The sequence below is a fragment of the Procambarus clarkii genome, chromosome 42 (assembly GCF_040958095.1).
Source record: "Procambarus clarkii isolate CNS0578487 chromosome 42, FALCON_Pclarkii_2.0, whole genome shotgun sequence".
Taxonomy (NCBI): Eukaryota; Metazoa; Arthropoda; class Malacostraca; order Decapoda; family Cambaridae; genus Procambarus; species Procambarus clarkii.
Genome location: NC_091191.1, coordinates 33,834,831 through 33,849,457, shown reverse-complemented (window position 1 = coordinate 33,849,457; position 14,627 = coordinate 33,834,831). Strand labels below are relative to the sequence as shown.

The window sequence follows — 14,627 nt, the reverse complement described above, 5'->3', positions numbered from 1 at the left end:
CCGTTCATTATATCAACATTTAAGACCTCTAAGAGAGATTACATGTTAACTAAATAATAATTAATCCGTGTTAAGAGTGGACAGTGGGAGGACAAAAGTTGTATAAGGCTGCCAACTTGTCCGAGATTTAGAATAGTACAATAATTTGTGTAACAATTGGTATCTGATTATAGAAATATGCGTCCAGAGCAGCAATCTGTTATTCCGGGGAATTACAATGGAGGACAACAATAATTTATGAGACTAACATTTTACGAGAACAGCAATTAAAGAGAAGAACAATTCAAGAGAACAACAAAAAAGTATGTTATTGGGAAAGTTTAAAACTAACTGCGATGGACACCAGGGAATTGTTGTGTACAGACCCGCAATGGTAGGACCTCCAGGTGTCGACGCAGGAGAGCGGGGACCTGCAGGAGACGTTGGCACAAGCAGGAGGACCACTACACCCTTGCTCGACGCCCTGGAACACGCTGGCCTGACCCCAGGCTGTGCTGTTGACCGTTGGCGGTAGTGGTATCCTCCGCCCGGAGATCCTCAGGTCGTCCATACATCCTATAGTGGTAATGGTCAGGAGTAATATTATATTTCTATCTCACTCCCTCATATTTATATAAAAATATATATACTCAACATACCCTGTTTAACACTAACCATTGTAATAGTCTCTGTGTATGCTGAACACGGTGACTCCAGCATACTCGGGCGTGCCTCCCACGTGGACGCCCTCCTGGCCGTCCACCTGCAGCAGCTGGCGTCCCTCCAGCACCACCGAGGCGTTGTACAGGTCCCCGTCGCCGTCGTCAGCCGTCAGGAAGACCGCAGAGCCGTACCTGCCAGGGACACACCTCTTACTGACCTACAAGGCCCACTCACATTTTCTCTTTTGTGTGAACAAATTAGTTTAAAGGCAAATTGGAAAAGTAAAGTAAAGATAAAGTAACAAAATTCAAATAACTTAGTGACAGAGTTACGAGGACAGTATTACAGGGACACTATTACAGGGACACTGTTACAGGGATAGTATTACAGGCACAGTATTACAGACCATATTGTTGTTAGTATTACAGTGATGTAATGCAAGCTCTGCAATGTTAATGTTAAAGCAGTAGAATAACAATGCCCGTGAAACATTAATACACTGATTAAATGCATATATTACGTCATTAGTTTTAGAGGAATACAGAGTGTCTGTATTACAATGATACAATACCTGTATTACAGTGACAAAATGCCTGTATTACAGTGATACAATGAATGAATGAATTACAGTGATACAAAGCCTGTATTACTGTGATACAATATCAGTATTACAGTGATACAGTGCCAGGATTGCAGTGACTGAAATAGTGTACCAATGTTACAGTGCTAGTGGAACAGGTGTCAATGTTGCAGCGGTAAGATGTAACATCAGTAATTGTATGCATCACTAGAGGGATAGAGGCAATAAGAGAGCGCGTGTACCTTGCAGCAAGGAGAGAGTGCCAGCGGCCGTCAGTGAGGGCGGCCCGGGAGAGACAGAGGGAGGTGGTGGGTCGCGGGTGGAGACGCAGCACCACACACACGCGGCCGCCCACCATCTCCACCGCCCACATGTCCCGCCCATGTTGTGACGTCATCACCACTAGTTCACCTCCTCTCCTCCGCGTCCTGAACCTGCGGCAGCAACACGTGTTATCACCTGTGTACGTGGGGCATGAGACACTCCTACCACCTGTGTATGTGGGACACGAAACACTCCTGCCACCTGTGTACGTGGGGCACGAGGCACTCCTACCACCTGTGTATGTGGGTCGACCAATACTGACCTTTGATTACATGTCGCTTATTAGGGCCAAATACTCGCCATGTGAGCGATACAGGAAGCATTACCGAAGTATATCAGGTTATGAGATATATCAGGGCACCAGAACTATACCCCTCTCCCAGGATGTCCGTGTACCTTTTGCAAGTTACAGGGGTAACGATCTATTTCCAGTAGACAATGATAAATCCATGGATGGGATTATAGGTAATATGTTATTATGGCTGACGTGTTAGGACATTTCACACACATGATATCTGAAACAGGTATTCTGTAATTAGGGAATGTTATCATGATTGCATGAAAGACGACTGTCTTTCTGAGGGAGATGTGTCACACCTGAGAGAGGTACCACACACCTGAGAGAGGTGCCACACACCTGAGAGAGGTGCCACATACCTGAGGGAGATGGTGGTGGTGTAGCCGAGGGGCGTGAAGGAGAGGGTCAGCTTCACGTAACTGTTGTGGAGGAAAGTAGTGGGCGTCGTGGGCGTGGCACAGCCTGGCCCCGCCCACCCCAGCAGGCACTCACACCGCAGGGAGCCAGGCGACCCCTGGCACCTGCAGAGAGAAATTGAGATGAAGAGGGAATTAGGAGCAAATGGAGAGAGAGGAGAGAGAACGAGGAGACAAGGGGTGTTATGATCTCAGCCTACAGGAGAAACGAGTCTCCCCCCTTGAGAGTTATTCAACAAGCCTGACCTAACTAGAAATTATAGGAAATATAGAGGCGATAACACAGATATAAAATAGTTTGTTGGATTCAATGAACAATTTGAGATTATGGGCAGTAAATAAGGAAATAGATAAATGACTGGTTAGGAGATGTGGATATTTTGCTGGAGGTGTGAGGCTCGCTTCTGGAGGGCTTTGACCTCACTTGAGGCCCGATATCGCAGGGGGAAAGTTGCGCTCCGTTTGAGCTCCCGTCAGAAAGGAACCCCTAGTGATATATCTCCAAGAGAAGAGAAGTGTGCAGACGTTCCAGCTGTGGAATTGAGCTGGGAACGTTGTGGTCTCAAGTCCTGGACGGCGAGGAGAGTATTAAGCCGCCCAGAGACATTTTCGTGGGCTGTGGAAGCGCCCTGACAAGGCTCTCTCTGAGGGAGGAGCGCCCTCGACCAGACAATCTGTGGTAAGCATGATTTAAGCCAGTTCATAGTGATTGCTTGTAGTTGGTCGTGTGCCCATCGACAGCAGCAATGCTTATTGATAAGTTAGACATGTTTTGATAAGGCAGAAAGCCTAAAATAAGAGAGTGAAGAGGGAGGAATGTCATGGAACACGGAGCGACATCTGTCTCCTCTGAGCGCTGGCAGGTGACTGAGAGCTCCCGACGGCGGAGGGCCCTCCCAGAGTGAGTGAGGCCCGCCGGGCGAGGTGGAGCATGGACCCGCCCAACAGGGGAGTCCACTCTCACAGTATGTAGAGGACAGATAGAGGTTTGAGGCAAACATATTGTGTGACTATTTTTGTTTATGTGTTAAAGGGGAAACATTTTTATTGGAGTGTCGATGGGTTGCAGGTTTGTCTTTGGGGAAGAAGTTGCTGAGAACTTCGAAGCCAGCACAGAGGGAGTAGTTGATGAGACTCCAAGATAGTGGAGCAGAGGACCTCGAGCTGTGAGGAGAAGCAGTGAAGAGGAGTGTCACGTGCTTCTGTAGAGGTGGTGAAGCACCGTAGTTGTTCGAGGAAACTTCATGGTGTAGCAGCCAGGAGGACCCTAGCAGAAGTGGTGAAGCACCGTAGTTGCTCAAGGAAAACTTCATGGTAGCAGCCTGGAGGAGCTGCAGAGGACCTTGGTAGTTAAACCCTGAAGAACCTGAAGAGATCTGGGTAGTGAACTTCCAGAGGTGGAAGGGAGGTTCTAAATGATTACTTGTAGGGAGGTAATCGAGTGTTTGGTTGTCATTAGCGTGCAAGACGCAGTGAGAGGCGGGTGATTGTTTGCATTCTTATGTCAAGGAGTGTTTTACACTGAAGTTTAGAGTTACAATCGTAGGCTGGATTATCTACAGATGTATGTGTTTCTTGGACTGATAGGGTGATCGACTGATCATTGTTGTGTATCAAGGAACATTTATACTGATATATTTATGTTATTGCAATCATATGCTGATTTTCCTTGTACATGTTTACAGATATATTCTCTTGCTGATAGTGCAACATTGTAGTATAAGACTTGATCTACTTGAGGAGATAGATAGTATCAGGTGGTGAATCAGAAGATAGGATACCACTTGATAAGCTGATGATAGAGTTCTGATGGTGTTGGAGTGCAACCTGATTGTAATAGTATAGAGTATATGAGTCATTATTATTATATGTGTGTATGTATTGTGTATGTGCTTTGTCCAGCAAATGTATCCCAATTTGCTGGTGTTTGCCCATGTCGTAGTGAGGCTTCCCAGGAAATAGTAAAGGAAAAGAGAGAGAGAGAGAGAGAGAGAGAGAGAGAGAGAGAGAGAGAGAGAGAGAGAGAGAGAGAGAGAGAGAGAGAGAGAGAGAGAGAGAGAGAGAGAGAGAGAGAGAGAGAGAGAGAGAGAGAGAGAGAGAGAGAGAGAAAGAACCAAGAACCACCGCTGTGGACATGGTATGATGGAAAATTAGTAAGTCAAAGGGGATTGCAGAGATCATAACACATACGGAGAGAGCGGGGAGTCACAGCGGCTCGAGTGGTTGTATGCACGTGACAACGCGTCTAAGTGTTGGAGCCGCATCCCCTAAATGTGTGACGTTGAGCCCCTCTCCAAGAGCCAGAAGCGCCTAGTGTGATCTCCTAGTGAGGTATAGGCACTCTACCGAGTTGTGGGTTGGGTTGTCCGTAAAGGAGGTGGAACGACGACAACACCACCAACCCACACTATAATAAATTGGGGGCCTGTGTCCAGGAGAGTGAACTGACACACCCACACCCTGTCCAAGAGTGGATTTGTACACCCCTTCTTGAAATAGATAAACTGTGTGACCGCAGGTGTATACTCTCTCTCTTGGGAAGACTCACAGGAAAAAGATGGATAAGGTGCAAGCGTTTGTGGAGTCAGGCAAGCCTGAGGACTTGGAAGGTTGTACGAGGGATCAATTGAAAGAAATAGCAGAAAAATGTGGCGTTAGGTTGAAAACATTTAAAGTAGCTGGGATGAAGGATGAGATTCTGAGACAGTTGAGAGCCAAAAGTGAAGCGGCAGAGCAGGGAGCCCAGAAAGGAGCTGAAAGTGGAAAGGAGGACGATGGGCAGGATGAAGTGAGATCCCAGGGATCGAGTAGAAGCAGCAAGAGTAGCCGCAGAAGCAGGAGTAGCCGAAATAGGAGCTTGGAGAGATTCCAGTTAGAGCTCCAGATGCAGCAACAACGAGAGGACAAGGAGAGACAGTTCCAGCTGGAAAAGATGAAGTTAGAACTCCAGATGAAAAGGGAAGTAGAAAAAGAGAAAACCAGAATGAGGGAACTGGTATTGGAACAAGAGAAAGCAAAAGAGAAAGCAAGACTAGAGATGGAGAAAGAAACGATTCTTCGCGGCAGGGGATCGTATTCCAGGGACCGTAGGATTAAGGACTTGCCCGAAACGCTACGCGTACTAGTGGCTGTACAAGAATGTAACAACTCTTGTATATATCTCAAAAAAAAAAAAAAAAAAAAAAAAAAGAGAAAGCAAGACTAGAGGTCAAAAAAGAAAAAGCCCAGGTCGAAAAAGAAAAAGAGAGAACAAAACAAATGCAGATAGAAGCGAATAGAACCTTGGCTGAGCAAAGGATTGAACATGGGTTGCCAGAGAGCACCACCCAGGTACCACACTCACCAGATGTTAGGGTTAGGGAGAAGGACATTCCCTTGTTTGTTTCGGAAGAGGCAGAGAGCTTTTTCGGCCACTTTGAAAAAGTAGCCAGTATTATGGAGTGGCCACAGGAGGAATGGGCCCTGCTGGTCCAGATAAGATTGACCGGTGCAGCCAGGGAGGCATACACCCTGTGGGAAATTTTTACCCACCGTATCTAATTATCATCTAAGAAATGTATAATTTCTGTATCATATCAAAATCATATCTAAAATCATATCAGAATCATTATAGATTCATTATTCAGTTTGATCCTAGAAGATAATACCACTTGGATCCCGTACGCATAGGGCCCTATAGATGCCTACGTGACCTTGTGCATGATCTCTTATGGATCCAGAAACTTCTAGAAGGATTTTATAATTAAAAAATTATTGGAACATTGATTCAATATCCGGTAGGGATAAAAATCGAATCCTTAATAAGAATCAGTGGTACTATCAAGTACTACTTATAATCTTTATATCCTATATCAAATTATATTATAATTACAGCTTATCTCAATCATAAGTCTAGATTGTAAAAATAATCAATCAATATTCATAGAAGACTTCCGTGCTCGGAGAGCATGGGAAGGGATCTGGGTGAGAAGCGTCCATGAGAGCGGAGGAGGACCATGCGTTTGTTGACAACTGTGAACAGTGTGACGGATCCTTAGCGAACATTACCAGCTCAAGGACACCTTATCTAATATCTTTATCACCAGTGAACACTCTCTAGAATTGGGGGAGTACCTGGACAATATCAGCAAGGAAAATCCTAGAACATTTATATAAAATAGGAGTGTATAGTGGAGCACACAGTGACTTGGCTCTACCTTCATTCCTAATCTTCAGCAACTATCATTCTTCTGCAACTGCAGGGTCAATCGCGTAGCAACGCTACCAGTACATCATACAGCAACGCTGTGACAAAATATGGTGCCTAAACTCAACAAGAGAGAGTTAATCAGTCTGGCTCCTTGTCAGACAGGCACCCCGACTGGCAGAGAAGTATATTGAAGGTTATTTTGGTGTATGATTGGCCAATTGTATGCTTGTGTGACTTTAATATCCTATAAATCTGTCTGTCGGTTAAAAAGCGAGGCTAAGCCTCACATATCAGTAAGTTTATTAATATTGTAGATGAGCAGCAGGTCCTTGTCCAGGCACTAAACCTCATGAGTGTCCAGTTGTCAGAAAAAGATTCAGTCGCAATGCTTAAATAAAGTCTCATGAGTGTCCATTGTGTGGAAAAGGATTCAGTCAAGCTGACTACATAATCATATAAATTTAATATAAATATGTCTGCATATATATTTGAATATATAAATAAAGTTAACAATTGCTTGCTTAGTTAATTTATAAGTTATCATACAAGTTCATTTAATTGAATAATATCTAGTACTTAGTTAAGTGCTTAGACTACATTTAAAGTCATTTATTGTACTTTTACAATTTAATTTGTTGTTCATAGTATAAGAACCTATTGGCTGTTAGTTATGGTGCTAGGTTAGACTATGTATGTTTAAATCTCTGATTTAAACAGAGCCAGTGTTCAGTCATATAACTGAATTTATCAAATCTTATCCTTGTATAATATACAAGCTGATTTGAGATCCCTGTTTACAGGTGGACTGGAACTTCTATCAACTAATCCATTCATCCCACCTGTCCCTTACAGCCCACAATCTATCATTAGGAAAAGAGGAGCTAGGATTTACGACCCTAGCTAGAGATTCTTGGAATTAATTTGCAGACAGTAATTTTTTAATTTAGTTCAGTCCAAGTCTCTAGTAGTCTCCTCTTATATCAATCCCAGCAGGTTTTTCCCACACACCCAATTGTTATTGGAAGAGTGCCAGGATTATGCCACAGTAAAGAGCAGCATATTGCGCTCGTTTCAGCTAACCCCAGAAGCTTATAGGAAGCGCTCAGAGAGATGATCAAAGTTGGAGCATGTACGTTTGCTGAGACAGCAAGGGAACTGGAAAGACGATTCCCGAAGTGGATTGAGGCTGCTGGAGTTGGATGTTACGCTGACCTGAAGCAACTAATGGTCATGGAGAAGTTCTTGGAGATGATGCATCCCGAAACGAAGTTCAAGATCCAAGAAGCAGGGATAAAGGAGGTGAAAGACGCCGCAGATAGGGCGATTATGATTACGGAAGCGTATAGGAGCTTGAGAGAGAACAGAGTGAAGAATGAGGTGAGACGGAACAATGGCAGATCCAGTGGAGTCTGGGGAGGAAGAAATTATGAAAGACCCAGAGGAGTCTGGGGTGAGAAGAATTTTGATAAATGGGCAGATAAACGTAAGTACCCTAAAACGCAGAAGAGTAGATCGCGCATTTCATCTGAAAGTGAGGATGGAGGAGCTAAGCGAGAAACTAATAGTGATCCAGGAAATCAAGAGTCCAGTAAAGCCCCACAGAGTGCAGGTAGTGTACCTGGCCCGAGGAACTCTCATGTGAAGAGAGCGGACCTGAGTAGAGCCCAGACCACTGAAATTGAGAGTCGGAAGGCGAATGCAACTGTGCTGAGTATGAATGAGGAGGGATGTGGACATACTGAGGACGAGAGTAGAGCGTCAAGTGGTCCACGAGCACAGAGGCATATGGATAGTGGAGTTAAGTTGTTTGAGATGTCAAGAGTTGACATGTTTCACAGAAAACGTGGAGGAGAGATAGTGAAGAGTAATAGCCGAGAAAATGAAAGGAGAAGAGACAGTATGTGTGGAGAGATGCTTACGAGCACTCTAGGAGAGGTAAAGCGACATGTACGGTCGAGTGCAGTTGGATGTAGTACAGTATTGGATATCTGGGGCTTGACTCATATATTCAATTATTTACTTATTTGATTTAATAAATCGAAGGACCACCCACTTTTGAGAAACGAGGAAAAACTAATAAAAGTGATCATTAGAATAACACTAGAGAACCAGTGTCTATGGATAATTATTAAAAGGATAATCACTTGAAATAATGAATGGACTGTATTATTAATTAATTAAAGTCAGAGACCTACATTGGGGGGTATTTCTAGAAATTCATATACATCTAGGAACCAGTGTGGTTCGCCACCAGTTCATTGCTGAGTAAATGATATAATAAATCTAAACTACTATAGATTCAAATATGAGAACTCAAATTGTGAATATTAAAGATCATGAATCACTGAGCAACAGTCAGAGCAAACACATTAATTACCAATCATCATTTCTAGTAATAATCTATTCAATGCAAAGATTCTACAGGAATTGTATAAGAATCAAAAATCATATTAAATAAATTTGTACGAAAAATGTCTTAGCTTTAAGACGATTTCTGTAACATCATTTCGTCATTCGTTCTCGTGTTCACAGGATCTCCACAAAGAAAGAACTCGAGTTGAATATCATGAATGAAGAGAAACAACTTCATGACTCCTCGCATACACGCTGAAATCAGAGAAATTTAAATAGCATTTGAATAGGCTACGTTTTATTTTCAATATTCATGAAAACGGATGAAATTGCCGAACTTTTACTAACGTTGTATATTGGGTATCTTTGCTATATGACGACAAACTACTCACAAATATTTGATGCATCATCTAGGATGATGCATCAAGCGAGAAACATATACTTATCGTGAGCGTATTGAATACTGAGGTCTGCTGGAACCGCGTCAGCCAGTCCCTGACGTCCACTGCTGTGTACGTGTAATTACGGGTCTTGGCTTCAATTGTTGACGCGTTATTAACTGGCTGGGCACTATAGAACACGTGGATAAGTAATTATTAACTGTTGACCGAGTATCAGCGTAATTCTTGCAGATAAATTCCCCAGTCACTACCACGTGTCTCGCCACTCTTCACGCCAGGGATCCCTTCTCTCGCACAATGGCGTCGCCGCCTCCCTCAACCCGTCTCTCGCATTCACCACAGATATTATTAATCACGAATAATTCTTTTCCGCGCAATTATGGATGTAATACGTTAACGAGAACTGGGTTGCAATTATAGGGATTTAAATATTATCATATTCTCGTTTTATGGTGTCAAACAAGAAATGAAGAAGATTTTATTTTCTCCATGGCATTCGTAAGTAACAGAAAGGACTGCTACTACATAATTATTTAGTTAATAACTCTCGATTTGAGATTATTGGGAGTTATATTATCCGTAAGTAATTATTACACGGAATACTGATGATTTTAGAGAACCATATTCAATTCTCTAACCCATTGGTAATAAATGTGTCTAACTGGACATTATCTGACGCAATGTTGCTACTCGATTTCATGAGAATTCTAGCATTAATACGCAGATGCAATGGTTAATTTATGTTGACACTACCGTTAGTTAAATTAGTAACTACTGTAGTTAATATATAATGATAATGATTTATTATAATACAATAGTAGTTTATTAGTGTTGGAAATTTCCAACATACAGTGCTCAAAGAAACTTTTAGGGAATGAAGAAGAGTTGAAGGAGAAGAAATGGAGTTGTATAGAGGTGAAAAGCGTGAGAAGAGGATGATGATGCAAGAATGGAGGAGTAGAAGAAAGCCGAAAACTCGATGGAAGTCAAGCAAGATGAAGTCTCTGATATATGAGGAGACGAAAGGGAGGATCGTCGGTGAAGACGAGGGAGTGAGGTATGATGACAGGAGACGGAAGTATAACGGCAGTAGATGGAAGTGTGAAAACGACAGAGGAGGTACAGACAGTAAATGTCTGACTCTGGACGTGAAGAGAAGAAGACGAGGAAACGGAGGGTGGAAACAATAAGAAGAGTGGACCGATGGAGTGCAGGCGTCCTAGGAGGACAGCCTAGCCAAGAGGTGCCAGAGAGGTCAAATCGTTTGTGAGAAGATCATGTTTCTGGCGAGTTGTGAGCCAGATGTTGCAAGGAGCAATGAACTAATTGTAGACTCCTAAGGAAGTATGTAAGCAGATGAACCGGTCGAACCAATCGGTTGAAGAACAAGACAATGAAGTGTCTGATGCGTTATCCCGAGCTTTGCCACTGGAAAAACTCTCAAAAATAAGGGGAGGGGAGTGTTATGATCTAAGCCTACAGGAGAAACGAGTCTCCCCTCCTTGAGAGTTATTCAACAAGCCTGACCTAACTAGAAAGTATAGGAAATATAGAGGCGATAACACAGATGTAAAATAGTTTGTTTTATTCAATGAACAATTTGAGATCATGGGCAGTAAATAAGGAAATAGATAAATGACTGGTTAGGAGATGTGGATATTTTGCTGGAGGTGTGAGGCTCACTTCTGGAGGGCTTTGACCTCACTTGAGGCCAGACATCGCAGGGGGAAAGCCGCGCTCCGTTTGAGCTCCCGTCAGAAAGGAACCCCTAGTGATATATCTCCAAGAGAAGAGAAGTGTGCAGACATTCCAGCTGTGGAATTGAGCTGGGAACGTTGTGGTCTCAAGTCCTGGACGGCGAGGAGAGTATTAAGCCGCCCAGAGACATTTTCGTGGGCTGTGCAAGCGCTCTGACCAGGCTCTCTCAGAGGGAGTAGCGCCCTCGACCAGACAATCTGTGGTAAGCACGATTTAAGCCAGTTCATAGTGATTGCTTGTAGTTGGTCGTGTGCCCAGCGACAGTAGCAATGCTTATTGATAAGTTAGACATGTTTTGATAAGGCAGAAAGCCTAAAATAAGAGAGTGGAGAGGAAGGAACGTCATGGAACACAGAGCGACATCCGTCTCCTCTTAGTGCTGGCAGGTGACTGAGAGCTCCCGACGGCAGAGGGCCCTCCCAGAGTGAGTGAGGCCCACCGGGCGAGGTGGAGCATGGACCCGCCCAACGGAGGAGTCCACTCTCACAGTATGTAGAGGACAGATAGAGGTTTGAGGCAAACATATTGTGTGATTATTTTTGTTTATGTGTTAAAGGGGAAACATTTTTATTGGAGTGTCGATGGGTTGCAGGTTTGTCTTTGGGGAAAAAGTTGCTGAGAACTTCGAAGCCAGCACAGAGGGAGTAGTTGATGAGACTCCAAGGTAGTGGAGCAGAGGACTTCGAACTGTGAGGAGAAGCAGTGAAGAGGAGTGTCACGTGCTTCTGTAAAGGTGGTGAAGCACCATAGTTGCTCGAGGAAACTTCATGGTGTAGCAGCCAGGAGAGCTGTGGAGGCACCTAGCAGAAGTGGTGAAGCACCATAGTTACTCAAGGAAAACTTCATGGTAGCAGCCTGAAGGAGCTGCAGAGGATTTTGGTAGTTAAACCCGGAAGAACCTGAAGAGATCAGGGTAGTGAACTTCCAGATGTGGAAGGGAGGTTCTAAATGATTACTTGTAGGGAGGTAATCGAGTGTTTGGTTGTCATTAGCGTGCAAGACGCAGTGAGAGGCGGGTGATTGTTTGCATTCTTATGTCAAGGAGTGTTTTATACTGAAGTTTAGAGTTACAATCGTAGGCTGGATTATCTACAGATGTATGTGTTCTAGGACTGATAGGGTGATCGACTGATCATTGTTGTGTATCAAGGAACATTGATACTGATATATTTATGTTATTGCAATCATATGCTGATTTTCCTTGTACATGTTTACAGATATATTCTCTCGCTGATAGTGCAACATTGTAGTATAAGACTTGATCTACTTGGGGAAATAGATAGTATCAGGTGGTGAATCAGAAGATAGGGTACCACTTGATAAGCTGATGATAGAGTTCTGATGGTGTTGGAGTGCAACCTGATTGTAATAGTATAGAGTATAGGATTCATATGTGTGTATGTATTGTGTATGTGCTTTCTCCAGTAAATGTATCCCAATTTGCTGGTGTTTGCCCTTGTCCTAGTGAGGCTTCCCACGAAATAGTAAAGAAAGAAAGAGAGAGAGAGAGAGAGAAAGAACCAAGAACCACCGCTGTGGACAGGGTAGGATGGAAAATTAGTAAGCCAAAGGGGATTGAGATCATATCACATAAGAAGAGAGTGGGGAGTCACAGCGGCTCGAGTGGGTGTGTGCACGTGACAACGCGTCTAAGTGTTGGAGCCGCATCCCCTAAATGTGTGACGTTAAGCCCTCTCCAAGAGCCAGAAGCGCCTAGTGTGATCTCCTAGTGAAGAATAAGCACTCTACCGAGTTGTGGGTTGGGTTGTCCGTAAAGGACGAGGAACGACGACAACACCACCAACCCACACTATAATAGAGGGAAGAACAGTGGAGAGGGCACAGGTGATAGAAATAAATGCAGGCAGTGAAATAAAATTAGGGATAATGAGAGAGAGAGAGAAGAGGGGAGATAGAGAGGCAGACAGGCTGCCGAGACTCTGAAGAAATGGGGAGAGGAGAGATACACGCGAGATGAGAGGATGAGAGTCAGTGATAAAGGAAGTGTCTAGTATAAATCGCAAGAGATCGGAACACAAACACTGACACACACATTAATCATCGTTAGCATAATAATGTGCACAATAAGTACCGGGAGAGAACAATTGAGTGTTGCACATTGCAGACGAAGTTACACTTTATTTAGGTAATATACATTAACTCCCTAATTTGCATACTCACCTTAGTACCGACAGTGAGGTATTCAGGAACAATCACAACCATATCCCCTCTCTCTCTCTCTCTCTCTCTCTCTCTCTCTCTCTCTCTCTCTCTCTCTCTCTCTCTCTCTCTCTCTCTCTCTCTCTCTCTCTCTCTCTCTCTCTCTCTCTCTCTCTCTCTCTCTCTCTCTCTCTCTCTCTCTCTCTCTCTCTCTCTCTCTCTCTCTATATATATATATATATATATATATATATATATATATATATATATATATATATATATATATATATATATATATATATATATATATATATATATATATATATATATATATATATATATATATATATATATATATATATATATATGTATATATATATATATATATATATATATATATATATATATATATATATATATATATATATATATATATATATATATATATATATATATATATATACCTAGTAGCCAGAACGCACTTTTCAGCCTACTATGCAAGGCCCGATTTGCCTAATAAGCCAAGTTTTACTGAATTAATATATTTTCTCTAATTTTTTTCTTATGAAATGATAAAGCTACCCATTTCATTATGTATGAGGTCATTTTTTTTATTGGAGTTAGAATTAACGTAGATATATGACCGAGCCTAACCTAACCTATCTTTATAGGTTAGGTTAGGCTAGGTAGCCGAAAAAGTTAGGTTAGGTTCGGTAGGTTAGGGAGTCGAAAAACAATTAATTCCTGAAAACTTGGCTTATTAGGCAAATTGGGCCTTGCATAGTAGGCTGAGAAGTGCGTTCTGGCTACTAGGTACGACATATATATATATATATATATATATATATATATATATATATATATATATATATATATATATATATATATTATATATATATATATATATATATATATATATATATATATATATATATATATATATATTATATATATATATATATATATATATATATATATATATATATATATATATATATATATATATATATATATATATATATAACTGAAAACTCACATCCTAGAAGTGACTCGAACCCATACTGCTAGGAGCATTCTGCAACTGGTGTACAGGCCCCCTTAACCGTCACCACCGGACAAAGATGATGGTAGCCGAGGCTAATTCCCCATCATTCCACCAGCACTCTGATGGTAATCTTAGGCATGGTATTTTATCATATCATCACATTCTTTGGGGCACTCGTGAGGAACACAAATGCGAACAAGCCTGAATGGTTCCCAGGCAAATATGCAACTGAAAACTCACACCCCAGAAGTGACTCGAACCCATACTGCCAGGAGCACTCTGCAACTGGTGCACAGGACCCCTTAAACACTCGACCATCACGACCGGACAAAGATGATGATAGCCGAGGCTAATTCCCCATCATCCCGCCGGCATTCTGATGGTAATCTTAGGCTTGGTATTTTATCAAATCATCTCATTCTTTGGGAACACATAAGGAACACAAATGCGCACAAGCCTGAA

The 14,627-nt window shown here is 42.4% G+C and overlaps 1 protein-coding gene across 1 annotated transcript in view; it reads right to left on the bottom strand.

Moving 5' to 3' along the window:
• Window positions 1-14,627, bottom strand: part of LOC123749975 (putative neural-cadherin 2) — a 248,062-nt gene that overhangs the window by 11,952 nt on the left and 221,483 nt on the right. Inside the window, exons 20-23 of the mRNA XM_069339741.1 lie at window positions 2,204-2,365; window positions 1,465-1,656; window positions 655-833; window positions 366-555 (exon numbers count right to left, since the gene is read on the bottom strand). Of these exons, the coding sequence (XP_069195842.1) occupies window positions 366-555; window positions 655-833; window positions 1,465-1,656; window positions 2,204-2,365 (723 nt within the window). The remainder of the gene's footprint in view (window positions 1-365; window positions 556-654; window positions 834-1,464; window positions 1,657-2,203; window positions 2,366-14,627) is intronic.